The sequence below is a fragment of the Dermacentor albipictus genome, chromosome 2 (genome assembly GCF_038994185.2).
Source record: "Dermacentor albipictus isolate Rhodes 1998 colony chromosome 2, USDA_Dalb.pri_finalv2, whole genome shotgun sequence".
Taxonomy (NCBI): Eukaryota; Metazoa; Arthropoda; class Arachnida; order Ixodida; family Ixodidae; genus Dermacentor; species Dermacentor albipictus.
Genome location: NC_091822.1, coordinates 173,833,596 through 173,851,164, shown reverse-complemented (window position 1 = coordinate 173,851,164; position 17,569 = coordinate 173,833,596). Strand labels below are relative to the sequence as shown.

Genomic DNA, 17,569 nt, shown 5'->3' with positions numbered 1-17,569 from the left:
CTGCGGCGCACATGACTAACCAGCGGCATCATCATCGTCGGCCTCGTTGTCGTCATCGTCGCTGTCGTCGGGGCGCTGCATCGGCTCGGCGGCGCGCACGCCTCTCCGCTCGCCGCCGGCCCACCCACGATGCTATTTAGGGCCGAGGGACGGCTCCGCCACCAAACTAGATTCCAATCAACGCGCGGGCCGCCACCGGTCGCTGCGTAGCTGCTGCTGCGGCATCCATGCCGTCCACGGGCATTTACGCGCAGAAGCGGCCCACCGACAACGCCTGTTTGTTTTCCCCCCCTCTCCACTGGAACAGAAAACGATGAAAATGGCGTAGAAAATAAGCAGCCCACGGAGCTTTCCTTGCGTTCTCTCTCTCTCTAGCTCACATACATGCACGCACATACACACGTTGCCACGCTTATCCGGCCTGCTCACTTTCCTCGGCCTGGCCTGGCCCCTGTGCTGCAACTTGGCATCCGGGGAGAAAACACGGCCGCTTAGCTTCGCTGCCGCTGCCCGTATGGTTTGTAGGTATTCCGCGGTCGTATCATCGGCGGGGAATCTGCGGCTTTCTCGGGGAACCGCTGGGCTGGGAGAAGGCGGCGTTTGCACGACTTCGCAGTAGTTGCTGGATCCCCCCACCCGTTCGTGGAAATATACTTGCTCCCGGAGTAGTGGCGGCCGGTCGATGTCCCGTTTATGCGAGAGTTCTCTGATATATATTTTTCTTTTCTTTCCAACTATCTTATTATTATTTTTTTTTTAACGGGACCGTGCGCGTCAGAACACACTGGGTCATGAAGGTCGCCCGCATTGTCTCTCTCGCTTTCGATTTGTTGCCACGGTTAGAGTTCGCCTATCATTGCACTGTGCCGAGTCTACGTACAGCAGACTTTCCTTTTCTTTGTCAGGACGACGCAATAGGCGCAAGTGCATGTATTAACAGCAGGCATAAGACACGGCCACTCAATGGAAACAAAGTTTCCTCACAAACAAACCTTGTTTCCATTGAGCGGCCGTGCATAAGAGGAGTCGCGTTGACTCACCATGAAGCGCGCCATAGAAGGTAGTAAACCGCTTTCGTTGCCAATGTACGTTCGCCCCCCTTTTGCCTTTTCTTTATGCGTGTCTACCAGCATTCTTTCAGTTTTAGGCACAAAAGCGTGCCAGCATACGCGCAATGGGCCTGATGCAGGTAATTCTTCAACTATAATAATTATCTCAAAGGTATTCACCACTTCCTCTTGTTTTGGTCTCTGCACTTTGTCTTCTTCAAAGGGTGAGCTCTTAACAACATACCCAAAGGATATCATAACACGCAACATACAAAATTAAAGTATCTAGGACCGGAATTTTGTTGCGATGCCTTTTCCGATTCTATAAGCGCGAAAAGCCTTTTCAGGCTTTTCGCGCTTGGCCAGTGGTCAGAGCAACAGTCTGCCCACATTAAAAACGAGATCAGGCGGCCGTGTGTAGTGGATGATAAGAATAGCATAGAATAAGGCATAAGGCATCGCTACAATATAGCGGCCTAGCTGGGAGACCAGTTTCTTGAAGAAAGACAAAAAGCACTTTCGTAGCGAGGGACGCACAAACGACACCAGCCCAAATAGCCGAAGTATAACGTCGTATAGCTTGCAGAGCGCGATCCCTAATCTATGGGAGAAATCGTTTGCCAAAAGTATACCTATACTGAAACGTTGTGTGCTGCATCCTATGATTATTTGAGTTCGCAAACAGCCTTAAGGCTTCTCTTTCATCTTTTCTGTACTAGCAGAATACGTTCCCATACGGTCTCTCTGGTTGTGCGGTTTTATTTTAGACCATAATTCTTAAAAATTGCCAGTCGCAGATAGCATAATTCTATAGTAATTGACCTGGATTACTTCGAGACGGACTCTGCTTGCACGAGAAGTTCAAAAGCACAATCGACTAGTTAAGAAAAACAACTAAAGAACTTTACAACTAATTATTTCATGTCACACATTGAAATTAATGAATCGGAATTGGTGAGTTCTCAAGGCGATCGTCGCTCACTTGGAAGGAACTTTCAGGATAACTCCAGTTTCGAGATACTCATTCTAATAGCGTGTAACGGAATGCATGGGTGTCCCAGTTACTTTTGTTCTTGCATAAATAAAACGGTGGTTTGGTAAAACGATAATTTGAGAAATGGTGCATTTTTACCGCAAGTTTCACGGCGCATACCTCGAAGCCCGGGTGATCCTTAGAAGTCGTTCCAAGTGTATATATACCCTTGCAAGTGCACCGGCTACAATTCGTAAATTGCAATATGTGCCATAAAGCAAACAATTAAAAAGTAAATGGGTAGTTTTTTGTTAATTATACGATAATGCATTTCGATCTCTCACGTAAGTAATGTCCGCCACTTCGAGTAATTCAGCTCAAGAGCTACAATTGCGTTATCCACCAACAGCGATAAAAATAACAAAGTTCTATATGGCCTTAAAAAAAAACCTATAGTAAAAACTATGTAGGCACAATCTATGTTGGATGCTCGAAAGAATGCTCTGGCTCGCAAAAAAAGAAGGAAAGACACACACACACACACACACACACACACACACACACACACACACACACACACACACACACACACACACACACACACACACACACACACACACACACACACACATATATATATATATATATATATATATATATATATATATATATATATATATATATATATATATATATATATATATATATATATATATATATGCACATACATGCAGTGTAGAATTTCGCGCAAGTACTTCAAGAGGACACATTATTGAGACGTGTCACCCTTCGAACGGACAAAAGCTTCTCCACTACGCATAAAGCGTTTGGGCGATGCTCCCTCGCATGCCGAGGACGTCGCGCAGTCAAGACACAAGTCACAACGCAAGCCCAACGTTGCCTTCTAAGATAGTTTGGGACTTCGTTTGTGGCGTCAGACACAACGTAGACGACGGCAGTTCTACAATTTAATTTCATTGGGGTGTGCGGATTTCCTGATTTCAATATTGCAATTACACGGGATAATTTCCATGAATCTGGAAGAGACTATCTTGTCCAGATATCATTAAATATCTCCAGAAGAGCCATTCTACCTGCTGGACCAAGGTTCTTTAACATTGCATTCTATGCAGCAGAACTGATTGGCGCATACGTCGTCTTGAGTTTGTTGGCGACGTATTTCAGACTGCGAAGGTCATATGGCATGTGGCCCAGTGTGAAGTCGGCAATAAGTTAAGCTTGGGCTTGCCTCATGGGCACTGTAGTACTACGGAGATTCTCCTCTACATGTGAAACTCGTATTCATTGCCACATTGTAAAATAGTTGCATACATACTTACACTCCACACCCCTACACATAGAACGATGTAAAGGCTGCGACATAAGGAGCTACATTTTCCCCAGTAAAATGATATTCCGATTGACTCAGAGGAGGCGCTGTGAGGCACTCCAGCTGTTGTCACCGGCGTGGGCATTGCACACGAAGCCAGCGTGGCTATCCGACCAAGATCGCTCCCGAAGAATCTCGCAGACCCCGTGTGCCCCACCAGCCACACCTTGCGTGTACGTGGCCACTTAAGACGCTCCAGAAAAAGTGGTCATGCGTAACTTATAGTCTGTTATCGAAAAACGTGTCGTCTAGGAATGGCCACAGACAAGATACGATAATTTTGAAGGCATTTCATTGTGGAAAGACGTTTAAGATTACCCCAAACCAGCTAGCTGGACCACAAACGAGCCATCACAAGAATAATATGTCACGGGCATCTACTCATATGAGTTACTCTTCCTGGTACCATTAGTGTAAGATATTGTGGTCTTATGGCTTAAGTGTACGATGAACAAGAAAAAGGTGTAAGCGCGTAAGCAGTATACTTTTTATACTTCGTCTTTTATTCTTTATTGAAATGAATAATTGGAGAGGTTGGCGCCTTTATGGCAGCACCTGCTATACTCCTTGTTACTTAGCAAGGGAAACAAATATGCGCAGAAACGGAGAATAATGTCACAAAGTATGGCACTTAGTAGAACGCCAGATCAATAAAAATTATAGAGTACAACAGTACACGAATCGCAAAAGTTTTGTGCATGAGTTCTGTACACATACGCATATATAGAAGCGCTCTTTAAAGAGGCTCATAAAAGAAGCGCTCTTTTCTGAAGGCCCGCTGTTGGCCATGGACTAGGTTTCTTTATTAGAGTGAGTTGTATTTTATCTAAAAGTAACAAATTTGCTTGCAATACCCTTCGTTGTGGATCGTATTTAGTTCACTTTAGTTCATGCCAAGCTCTAACATACCAGCAAGGACGTGTATGTTACAGTGTCGAATGTTCTCTGAATGTCTAAGAATACTGCTATTATCACATTTCCACACATTCGTTCATGTTCGACGCATGTGACAATGTCTAATACTACATCTATTGTACATAGCTTTTGTCGAAAACCTGTCATGTAGTTCGAAAGCACATTTTTGAGTTCACACCACGATTGTAGTCGACTGTCTACCACCTCCTTCATTGGTTCGCAAAAACAGCTTGTGAGACTCACGGGTCGCTAGGAGTCAAAACAAAGTGGAGTCTTTTCTGGTTTCAGTATTGAAATTACACGGGCTAATTTCCATGAATCTGGAAGAGACTGTCTTGTCCAGATGTCATTAAATATCTCCAGAAGAGCCATTCTACCTGCTGGACCAAGGTTCTTTAACATCACATATGTAACGCCGTCTGGGCGTGCAGTTGTCTTTGTACGGCATAACGCAAGAGCACATTTCAATTCATTTAGACAAAACTCACAGTCTAGTTGAGGATGTTGTGACATAAAGAACTCACGAACCTTCTGTTCTGCTAGTGCTGTGGAACTTGCAAACTGTAGGCAAGTAAATGGTATTCCTGGTATGGATATAAGTTGACAGAATTCGTCAGCAACACATGTTTGCGAAGCATTTAGAGCTACGGCAAGGGTTCGGAAAGGATGGCGCTAGGTAACTGGACCACTAAATGATCGGACATCTGGCCATATTCTCGTAATTGGAGTGAAAGGAGACGATGTACGCGCAGTATTCTCGCCATCATCTCGTACCTGATTTCTGCAAGCGTCTGCGCGAAGTTGACTGAACCTTCTGTGCCATCTTGTAGTCATCCAGTTTTCCGCTGCGACAGTAAGCACATTCTGCTCGTCTTCTAATTGCTGTTTGACATTTGTATTCCCCGCCAACTGCAGCATAGTCATTTGGGACAATGACTTGCTTTGTGCAGATATTGTAGTTATCAGACAATATATCTGCAAAACTTTGAATGTTCGGAGTTTAGCGCAATCAGTTAGTTAAACAGTGACGAAGATTGTGCCAGTAAATAAATTTTGAGTAGCGCTGGGTCCCTTCACTCCGCATGAGACGATGTTTCACCAGAACCGGAAAATGATCACTGTCGTGCGGTTCTATGTCAGTGGACCATTAATAGCCGTGAAGAAGGTCATGTGAGCAGAGCGTAACGTCTATACAGCTGGAGTAGTGAAACCCCCGCAAAAACGTTTGAGAGCTGTACATTTAACATTGTCAAATTAAATTTTTCTGCTGCGCACACGATAAAATTTCTGTGGGAACCATTATGTTCCCTGCCCCAGATGACATTATTTGCGTTGATGTCCCCACAAAGCAGCACATTTGAGTTTGTGATACCATTTTGCTAGAACCTTGTACATAAATACTTGTCAGTGTGACGCATGTGTTTCGAAAGGATATATCTTGCATGCTACAAACTCCGCTATATCTGAATCGCTCGACTGTATTAAATAGGACGGCAGGTCTATTATCAGGCATAACATCTCTGCTATTTCCAGCAATGCGCGATGATTTATACATCACATAGTTTGAAAGACGAAAGTCACCTCGTATACGCCTGCCTCCTGTGAACATAAAACAGGAAAGTTATGTTGAGGTAGTAGTTTTGAGAAATCACCTGACTTAAGAAGGCTATTAGCATTCCACTGAAATATGAAAACATTGTTGTAACGATTATTCATTGTAAGCCTGCCGTGGAGCTGTTAGCGGTTGTGAAAGCACTAACGACTCCATAGACAGCAGTGCTTTTACTTCTGGCAGGTTGTTTGCTTATGGAATGGCACTGAGAATTTCACACGGAACTGTGGATAGCATGGGCAGGATCATCTGTATACCACAAGTAAAGACGCGTAGTCACCAAAAGACGCCGAAGCTCCATATGTGATCGGGGCAGATCGCTGAAGGGCTGACTGGGATGGTCGCTGGGATGACTGGTGTGCTTGGGACGAATCCTGAGGTAGTCACTGAGATGTTAGAGGAGGTTGCTGTGTCAATGGCGGAGGGCGTTGCTGAGAAGTTCGGCGAATTTTGCGCGATGCCTGGGCAAGATGAGCAGCATACTCTGAAAATGGATCGTGTCGCTCGCTGTTGGAACGTTGTGGACCTAATTGCTTTAGAGCTGCAGAATAGTTCAAATTGTCCGCTTGGCCCTGCTCTTTGTTGGGAGTTGGAGGCTCATATCTTACGGTATCAAGGTTAGGTGGGGGTGCATTATGAGGAGGCAGCCTTCCGTATATCAACTCGTGTCTATGTAACTTTGAGGCAGCTCTGTTCTGAGGGCACCCGGAGTATAGACGCTGCGTGGTTTCCGTCATCGTTGGCACACATTGGCTGGTACACAGACTTGTACTCTGAGTGGTTGTGGTCTTCTGAGCATGTCTTGGAGCGATGTGGACTGCGGCAGTCATTCGCTAAATGTCCAAATCTCTGGCAGTTGTAGCATCTCAGTGCAGGACCAAGGTATACTCTTTTACAGGATGGCTCGTGAAACCCAAGTGCACTCTTTGTGGCATCGCTTTGTCTTCTCTGAAATGAAGAATAGCGGTTCTCAGAGGGCGTGATACGATCGTTCCGTCTGCTTGGCGATTGTAGCGTGCCTGACAACGGGCGGATGTCACGTCCAAATCCTTCAGGAAGTCAACCAGTTGTTCTTCCGCATATTGAGCTGGGACATGGCATATCGTGCCAACATTTTTGTATAAGATGCTGGTATAGATGGCTTGACTCCCAAACCAGTCACTTGACTCATCGACAGTAGATGTCTTGCAGATGAGGCTGAAGTAACGTTGACAGAGAAACTTCCATCTCGATTCACGCGGAACGACTGCGCCTTTTTCTTTGCCGCGGAAACAATTTCTGACGCAGCGCGGTTTGTATACACTTGCCAGAAGTTGCCGCCTTCGTGTGAGGGTCGAACAACAACTGGAATTCCCTCAGATCGCTTCTCTTTATACGCTACCAAAGAGAACGGCGGATCGTCACAGTCTATGACTTCTTCGCTTAGCTCATAGGTGGATGTCCTATCTTCGTCAACTCGCAGTTTGTTGATTTCACTTTCGCATGTCTCGGCCAATGAATTCACTGAAGGTGCCCTGGAACGGATCGAATAAAACAGAAAAATAATATCTCACCGAAGAAGATGTAGATGTAGATCTTTGTGAAGAAGCAGCGGCCGCTCGGTAGGACTTTTTCTTTTTCCCTTCCACTTCGTCTTCTTAGCTTCCTTGTTTCTTCATTTCTTGCGTACCTCCTTTTTCTTTTGCACCACTGCAGCGCCGGGAAGTTATCACAGGTACGTTATGCTAGAAAGGTTGTGAACTCGCATATCAAAACACAGACCACAGCAGATGGGATAGTATTCCCAAGCATCTTCAAAGCCGACGAAGCTCTCGAAAAGTTTCCATACGTTTATCAAGCACTCACGCAGCCCACCACCTAAGCAAGCTATAGCGCATGATTTGACCACGGCCGCTCAATGGAAACGTTCCATTGAGCGGCCGTGATTTGACATTACAAAAGCGACACCCACCTGACTTCACTCGCCACCAGTTGCATTCACTCGACCGTTCTAGGCAGCTGCCCCTGTTCCCTTGTCTACTCCGAAGTGAAGAAGCAGTATACTGTGCCACTGACGCCTGGGTTTTGCATTAACCAGTGCATACTCATTCTTGATTGGAATGACTGATAGCTCCTAATGCAACGTCTGTGGTGCAAAGAAACTGCAGAACACTAGTTCCCGTTCTTTGAAAATGAAAGGCTTGCCCTCCGCACCGTTCTGAACCAGCTAGACGGAAGACCTTTCTCGTTGAACAAGACCTTGGGAACACGGCCTCAAATATCACAGCTGCAGAAGGCCACAAAAGGTCTGCTGCGACTCCTGAAAGCAACAGGACTGAGCGACCGTCTGAGAAACCGACAGCAATTAGAATTTCCACTACATCGGGAACATCAACACTGAACTTTCTCTCCTCTTAAATTTTTCCTGCCTTTTCGCCGGTGCAGGGTAGCCAACCGGGCTCAGTCCTTGCTTAAGCTCTCTCTCTCTCTCTCTATTATTCACGCCATTGCCATTCTTTTTATTTTGGCTGGCGCTCCTCTACAAGCGGCCATATAATAACCACCCGTAAGTGTCATGGCTTCGTTTCCAGAGCTACGCCGCATGTGACGTCACCAGACCTTATGCCGCGAGGGAATTATACTCGCACCCGCACGTACGCGCGCGTACCGCGCTCGCGCGCCTATCAGCGTTGCGCAAACAACAGTTTCACTTTGCTTCCACACCGCTCATTACGCGGCATAAACGCAAACGCGCCAACCCGCTTCAAACTACCGCCACCGCCGCCGGTCGTAAAGTGACACCCTTCAGCGCGCGTTATAATACCCTCTCTCGTTTGTGCACAATGCATCGCTGCCGCGTCCGCGCGTATATATATATATAAGGCAGATGGTCTGGCCACGGCTTGCGCAACGGCCAATATAATAAAACCGTGACTGTCGGCCCCGCCCAAGGGTCATTAAATGAGTAAACACCAGTTACCGCTGTTTCCGCCGGCTTGCAGCTATGGCTACAGATCGCGGACAGACAGAGAGCTTAGAGAGGGACAGAGCGAACACCGATAGACACAGAACTACGATTTTACTCGGCGGCCTCCGCCGCCTGACATCTGTTTTGTCCTGTGTAAACAGTCCAGAACGCGCGCGAGCGCGTGTTGGCTCTAGAAGAGGTATTGCGTGCTCGCCAATTTGCGGGAATTAGCGTAAGTATATTCAAACAAGGCTGACTCTCTATTTATCTTGGACGACGAGGAAACGGCACGGCCTCTGCGGCGGTAACTAAACGTCGCGCCGAGATTCTGCGAAAGATGAGAGCGAGGTACGTGTAGGGACCCAGAGCAACGGCTGTAAGTGAGAGCAGCACCACTGCATTGCGGCTGCGTGTAAGCTCTGCGCGCGCCAGGTGCGTGATACGATCGCCGGCCAACTCCGCAGGGCTGCGGGAGAAGCAGGGCGGATGCGGTGGGCGGGCGAGGAAAGTTTACGTGAAACCCGACGCCCGGCAGACGCGTGTACCGTATTTTTTCACCTATTGTACCATGTCGTATCCGCTCTCTGTTTAGAACACCGTTCACCTTCAAGAAGATCTTGGGACAATGGCCTCGTATATAGCAGCTACAAAAGGCCACAAAAGCTCTGCTGCGATATTTGAAAGCCACTGGATTGAGCCAGCGTCTGTGATCCGGACTGAGTGACCGCACGATATACCCAGTAGACTTTCTCTTCTTCTTTTAATCTTTCCGTCCCCTTTTCCCTTTCCCCCTGTGTAGGGTAGCCAACCGGGCTCAGTCCTGGTTAACCTCCCTACCTTTCCTTTATCATTTGCTCTCTCTCTCTTTCATTGGCATGATAGAAGATGGTCGGCACACAGATATAGCCCCGGCTAGGCTTGTTACATGAGCAGGTGGTAACTATAGCTATACACATATAGATGTGTACACTTCTGCACATAGTTTGAGCAGAAGAAAGGGTTTAGAAGAACAGTTAATGCGGCAGACAACGGCGTTGCAACATAACATGTCAACGCAACACGGCGATGTTACGAAGACACTCCCAAAGTGACAATGAGGAAAAAAACAACAACAACGAAACGACAATATGGCATCACGTACGAGGTGACAGTAGAAGGAAAAGCGTCGTGAATACGGCGCCGCTTTTTACAGTCGTTAGTAACGTTCAACAGCGCCTGTGTCCTCAACGCATTTTTTTCGATGTAATCAATGGCACATTTTCAGGGCCTCTTGTTGGCAATAGGCCAAATAGTTTCTTTCAATGAGAAAATAACGTTGTTATAATTTAATGTCATGAAGTGGAAACATGACCTATATTCCCAAAGCACTTTGTACGCATCACGGGGTCGAATCCACAAAGCCTTTTGTTCGTAAGTGTTCTTGGCCAATGTCTGGCCACCTTCGCTAATAATTATAAACAATTCTAACGAACAGTTCTATAACGTAAGAGCTTTTTGTGAGTACCGGGCCAGAGACCTCGAGGTTCTCATATATATGAACAAGCGCCTTTCAGTGGCAATAATTTTGCGTTGGCCCGAGCATATATATGGAAGCTCCAGGCCCAAGAGGTGCCAAGTCACAGAGGTTTGACGAGTAAAAGAGGCTCAATGCATGCATCTTCATAGTTATGCAGAGTAAGATGCAGCGGCGCCGTCAGTAATGAGCTCTCAGACTGACGCGGCTGTTGCCAGACGCACTGCCGGCTTACGAAAGCTGAAGCTCTCTTCTCAAGTGCATACTTGGTGGATATCTGGAGCATTGCAAAACTTTTAGTCCATAAGAGCTTTTTGTCGTTGACCGACCGCCTTCGCTAATAATATTCACCAATATCAGAATTAGCTGGAAAGTGCACGAACAATTCTATATCGTAATAACTTTCTTCTCTGAATGTGGTTCCGCAAGAAAAGAGATCGGCTTTACAAAGCCTTTCGCTCTCATAAGCTGTTTGTTATAGACCCTCATTGGCAAGAAGTATCAGGTAATGACAATATATTGTCATCATCCCTCGCCAATTGCTCGTGCGTACAATTTGCTCTGCGACTACACGAGCCCGCCTTCTCTCATCTGGAGCCTGGTTTTGTTGTTGCAGGAGAAGCTTTCGCTACAACCAAAACTTCGTTTAGTCGCGGTAATAACCACACTGTAACCTGGAGCCGTGTTTTGTAACAATTAAATTTATTTTCCAATCAATTTGCTTTTCGTCGTCCCCGGTATTGGCCACCATGTGACTGGTGATAATAAAGAAACTGAATCAAAGGAAAAACAATCCTTACATAATATGGTCCCTGCCCGTCACCTCTCTTCCCCTCCATCCCACAACCCCCGTCCTATCCCATTTCTCTTTAAAGTGTTGCTCAAGAACGTACTCAGGGGTATGGCTGACCCGTTTCATTGGCCTGTGCCTACTGATTATTTTTTTTTTAGAGCGCAGCTCTTTGGCGTCCGTTCCTGGGTTTCGCGTCGTCGTCGGCGTTGTCGTCGGCCTCGTAACCAACTCGCCGACGAATCTGCTCCGCCGCCGCGCATGCGCGCTGTCGGCTCTCCGGGCGAGGGAGGATGATGGAAGGGAGGAGGAGAGACTGTGGAGGAGGGCTGGCTACACAAATAGCTCTTTGGCGTCCGTTCCTGGGTTTCGCGTCGTCGTCGGCGTTTTTAACGCGATAGCGTTATGGTACGTCCACACTAGCGACAAAAACGCGCGCGACACAACGCGCGCGGCGAGCGGTGCTGTCGCGCGCGGCAAGATTCACGAAAAGCGGCAGCAACGCGCGGCAAACGCGCGAATGGGTGCGAGACCCATTTTTCGCGGCAGACGCGAAACGTCCACCAATCAGAAGCGAGCCGCTTTACGAGCCGCGCTGTTGTGGCGCCACCTGTCGCATAAGCAAAGAATCATAATCTATGGGCTCTGAGACTGAACAGTGACACGCGCGCCGTAAAATCTCAGAGGCCATTTCCAGTCAAGGGGGCTGTTTTTGTTAAGCCTTACCACACCGCCACTGAGGCGTCGACGAAGAATTCGCCTCGCAATGGAGGCGTTTTTGGAAACCGTTCGCAGATATGCGTACCTCTATGATAAATCGAGCGTCGGACAAGGAGCTGCGCGCCAACCGCTGGCACATTATGGGCGTCTTGCGCTGGAGTTTGAGGTATAGTAGCGGCGCCTGGTGGCGGCGCTACTGGGTCGTACCAGCTTGGGTTGTATTGAGCCCTGGCTGTGGCGAAGGACGTTTCTAGGCCGAGTTTTGCGTCGATTCGCACTTATTTCTGCCCTGTTGCGAGTGCGAAAAGGCTCGTCACTTCTCGCAGACCATGTCAACCACGCTGCGAGCTCGCCGCAGCCTATAGTTTAACGAAAACGGGCTCTCTGTGTGCCGTGGGACGCAATGCTGGGAGCAGACGGAATCGGTAACGCCGATCCGGAGACCTAGCCCAGCCTCGAGAAGGCGTCACCGTCATTACTTCTGCGTCGTGGGATGCCATGAACAAGAAGGCCTGAATCCCAACATCATATTCTGCCGTTTTCCTTCAAGGCCTCACGAAGTGGAGCGTCGGGCGCGCTGCATAGCTGCAGTTCGTCGCGCTGAGTAAGCGAAACTTCGCGCCATGCTGACTGCTTCGCCTGTCTTGAAGCTTGCTTGATTATCTGCGTTCTAATGTTCGGTATTTTGCACCTACAGTCCCGACAGCAGACCGACATAGCAGCAGGCATGGCTGGTAATTCACGATTCGAGACCCGGCCACAGCGACAATTAACAATTCGACCGATGCGAAGTGGTGAAGTGACCAGGTGTGTGCAAATGAGCACAAATGGTCGGGCTCATTCGATGACAATTCACTACTCCACTACGAGCAGCACAGGTTAAGAGAGTTAAATGCGCTCATCCTTGATCTCAAGCCAGCACGTTGAGGCAACGCAGCAAGGCAGTATTGATTGCAGCACATCGATGTTCGAGCGCTGTCATTAAAACCTACATCAAGCGAGCGGCGTACGAGCTCGCGCTGCAGCGCGATTCGCACGTACGTACTACGTGCGAGCTCATATGCATTGCATCAGTTATTACCAGTTACTAAAAGGAACAGATGGCCGCTACTACAACGCAGGCATAACTACTTCTTTAGCGGCATGCAGTCAACAAAGAATGCAGGAGGCCCACCGTTTCGCGGCATGTCGAAAGACCACTGCCGTCGCGGCGCGTACGATCGTGCGCTCGAGCAGTTCGTACATCGCGGCACGTACCGTCGTGTGCTCGAGCAGTTCTGTACACATGATGCCTGCTTCTCGCTGCTGTGGATTCATTTATAACAAGCATTTCCTCGCGTTTGAGCGCCTGAATCTAGCAGCTGGCGTGCAAACCTTACCTGAAGTTCCACTTCGTACGCGACTCGCTTCACTTGCGATTGACACGGTGCTAAAACTTCGCCGCCTAATTCTTGAACGGCGTACACGTATTCGGCACTGCATAATTTCTTGCCTTTACGCAGCGTGCCACCCCTGAAAAAATCTTCGGCGCCCGATATTCGCTGCAGGCCGTGAAACAACACAACCGAAAGCGGCGGGTCCATATTGTAAACGTGCTTTCCGAAGCAGACGACCGAGCTTGGTACGACCCATTTTTGCACAGAGGGCGCTTTTTAGCACCTTTTTCGCAGCGCCCCCTGGGCAATGCAAGAGCCCCATGGACAGCAGCTTGGCATGACAGGTGAGTAATTGGTGAAGGTGGGGAAGCAGAGTGCGCGCCTGGCCCTCAGTGTCCCTGTACCGCACTCAAAACTTTCTCGTCCGCTGTCTGGCACGTCGGCGTCGCACAAGTAAAGAACAAACAAGTATTATAGTGTTCACAGTCACCAGTAGCTCCTCGTCCGTATCCGACATGCCTGAGCGTGGCCGGCAGTGGCGCAAAAAAACACAGACACTTCCGATGGAAGACGAAATGGGCAGAACGGAGAGCGCGTTGTCGCGAGAAGTATCGAATGGAACGAGACAACGCGGGACTCCACGGGCCGCTGCCGCGTGCCGCAAAACGCGACTGTGGACATGCCCGCACGCGTCTGCCGCGCGGGCGCTTGCCGCGTGCGGCGTGTCGCGCGCGTTTTTGTCGCTAGTGTGGGCGTACCATTAAGGAGCTCGTGTCGCAGAAAAGCCGGTGTCGTCGGCGTCGGGTGTCGGCGTCGGCGGCGTTGACCGTGAGCGATAAATCACGGCAGGCGCTTCATAAATAAAAAGCAACTTCCAAGATTGGCCCGGTGGGAATCGAACCCAGGTCTCCGGAGTGTGAGACGGAGACGCTACCACTCAGCCACGAGTTCGATGCTTCCAAGCGGTGCAAACGCGCCTCTAGTGAATGCGGTGTTGCCTTCGAAACGAGCCGTGGAAAGTTATACTGCGGTGTATATCGGTAATTATGAACATGTAACGTACAGAAGTCACAATTACACGAGTTGCGAAGTGCGTTTCCGCTGCATTTCTTCTGCGCTTTCCGCACACGCAGAGCCATCTTGCGGCAAACACAGAAGACCCCCTCCTCTCAATGTACGGCGCTGCCCCGACAGGAGGCGCGCCGCGCGCGCATTGGGACCGCTGCCAGGCGCGTCGCGGGACTCCCTCTCCCCTGACGACGCTTCGCCGTGCTTCCGGTTTAGATTACTATCTATCTCTCTGCCCGTGCCGATCACGACGTTTGGCTGGCGTAGATCGTTTCCCCTCCGAGACACCGAGTTCTTTGGTTCGTTTCGTTCGCTCAGGCGCACGTTTCGTTGCCGCGCCCAACGCTGCGTTGCTCGACGCTCACCGCGTGATAGGTGGGCGCTAAGTCCGATGCGGGGCGCATCGTAAGTGATTGCTGTGCCGTAGCGCATTGTCTTATACCCCTTGGCGGGTCGACGGGAACGCTGTCGCGTCCCACTCTTGAAGGCGAAGCTTAAGCGTCCTCCAATTTTTTCTGTGAGAACAGGCGAGGCAATGATGCTCTGCATTTTGGTGACTGCGGGCTAACAATACACAAATGTATCCGGGTCAACGACTTACTTCCGGCGCCAGCAGACTGTAATATGGAACGTCGTGGCATTGCAGAGGCCTAATGATCCCGCAGGTCCTTATCAGCGCATCATGACGTTTTCGCTCACGCGACGCAGAGAAGGCAAGAAACTACAGCGTTTAGGGGGAGATACGGTCGATAAGGGAACCGGGAGACAGAAGGAAGCCTCACGCGACCAAGTCAGAAAACTGTCGACAGATGTTTTTATCTAACATCCGCATGCGCTGCCATGCAAGTGTACACTTACCGTCATTGCGTGCGAAGTCGAGGTGTCTACCGCTGCCGCGTCTATCGCTCCCGCTGTGAAGCGCTGAACTGCAGTCTAGAGTAAGAAAAAAAAAAGAAAGCTTAACGCTTATCCGGAGTTGGAACACGTTAAATGAGGTGCAGCAAGTAATATAGTGCTAAAGACACATTAATATTTCTCTAAAATGGGAAAGGTACGTTCGTCAAGCATTCCGCGCTCCCAAACTGCTTTACACCGCAAAGATCGATCGGATTGCTGGAACCTACAGGAACTACTGAGATGCAACGTTTGGTACGCGCAGTACTACTGCAGGTCGTGTTGTTTTTACGCGTCGACAATGTTTTGAGCATCGACAGAGTATCGAAAATATTACAGGTTAACAAAGACTTGCTCACTTGCCCATGTGCAGCTTACATGGAGAGTGCCGTTCTCACCAATTAGCCGGAGGGGCAGCGATGATAGCTCAGCTATGATATAGCCATGGTGGCAGTGCTGCAGTAAGAAATAAAATTTTGGCCCCCGGGACTAAATTTGCCGCGGACCCTTGTTATGATTACGGTTTACTAGTGACTACAATGATGATGATGATGATGATGATGCACTGATCGGTCAAGATGCCGATGGTTAGACTGCTGCTGGTTTCGGCTGCTGTTCTGGGGCTTATTCTTAGATAAATAGTTTACGTACGTACGTACGTATGTACGTACGTACGTACGTACATACGTACGTACGTACGTATGTACGTACGTACATACGTACGTACATGTATGTATGTACGTACGTACGTATGTACGTACGTACGTACGTACATACATACATACATACATACATACATACATACATACATACATACATACATACATACATACATACATACATACATACATACATACATACATACATACATACATACATACATACATACATAGGCATCTCGCACTTCGTTATAACGTTTGCTACACTTCTGCTATGAAAAAAAGTTTTTCTGCTTCTGTTACGTTATCTAATGCTTAATGTCTCATGAACACATCGGTAACATTTAACAGGAAAGTCGGTCACAAATTCACGAACTGGTCCATCGCCATCACTCAGGAAAAAGATAACCACTTGTTGTAACGCAACAAACATTCAATTTCTATATGAGCACATTAATGTTCTCTGCATATGTGGCATCCAGTCTACAATACCAGAAAGTATATTTAGGACTCGGCCTTTAGCCCTAAAACGGGGTGGAGGTTCATAGCGCGTGCTATTCTTAGCCTCAACACTTTACGACCTGGTACAGGAGACAACGCAAATGCTCAACGACTTTTCACAAAGGCCACCAATCAAAGAAGGAGGAGGTAAAAAGAAAAGCAGAAGGCAGGGAGGTTAACCAGAATAACGTCCGGTTGGCTACCCTACACCGGGAGAATGGGAAAGGAGAAAACAAAGATGACAGGGAGAGAGAGGGGGGAAGGAAAGAAGGAAATTGGGGTAAAGATGACGATAAAGATGATGCTCGTGACACTTTATATTACTTACATACGAAAAAAAAGAAAGTTATGTCAATATAGAGAATCATATACAAGAGAGAGAGAGACAAAAGGGAAGGAAAGACAGGGAGGTTAGCCAGTGTAAATACTGGCTGGCTACCCTGTGCTGGGGAAAGGGGTAAAGGGAACAAAAGGAGAAGGAAGACAGAAGAAAAAAAAGAAAAAAAGAGAGAAAAAAAATGCACACATGTAACGCGATGTTGCGCGCAACAATAGTCAAAGGCGTTCGCACAAGTCACATGTCCTTAAGAACTTGAGCAAAGCCCTTAAGGCCTTGAGTGCCGAAACCCGTCTGGACCAGTGTCCTAGAACTAAAAATTTTCCAATAAAGGTATGCGTCTTAGTTCTGGCTTTTTAATCTGTCTCCTTACAGTATCTGCATATTGGGAAAGAACTCGCCTCCGGTTTACTTGTAAAGACAAGGTGGGACTTCATTGCCATGGCGAGCAATATGGTTAGGCATGGGTGGAACTGTCAGATCACCTATCGAATCTCCGAAAGATTGCCCTTTCCAGGGGAGCCCAGTGCCTCCTCGCTATTCCTAAATGGTAAGTCTCGTTCAGACAGGCGTCTGAAAACCGACACGACGTATTTCTGCTTCTCCTTCCAACACATCGTTCGGGCGCTCCCTGGAAGACGTGTTACAGCTTCTAGTGTATGACCAAAATTTAAAACGGGGCCCTGATGTGGGGCCCTCTAAAATTGTTGGGGGGCACGGGAAAGATACATGTTTCATAGGGGGCCCTGATAGTCTGGGGGCCCGGAGCTGCAGCCCCATTAGCCCATAGGTTAATTTGGCCCTGGATGATAGTCTGTGGCAGTT

The 17,569-nt window shown here is 48.2% G+C and overlaps 1 protein-coding gene across 9 annotated transcripts in view; it reads right to left on the bottom strand.

Annotated features, from left to right (window-relative positions):
- The window catches only part of Eph (Eph receptor tyrosine kinase), a 785,142-nt gene that overhangs the window by 405,522 nt on the left and 362,051 nt on the right, over nucleotides 1–17,569 (bottom strand). For all 9 annotated transcript variants that reach the window (XM_065430505.1, XM_065430498.2, XM_065430502.2 and 6 more), the window contains exon 2: nucleotides 15,212–15,286. In XM_065430505.1, the coding sequence (XP_065286577.1) occupies nucleotides 15,212–15,286 (75 nt within the window). The remainder of the gene's footprint in view (nucleotides 1–15,211; nucleotides 15,287–17,569) is intronic.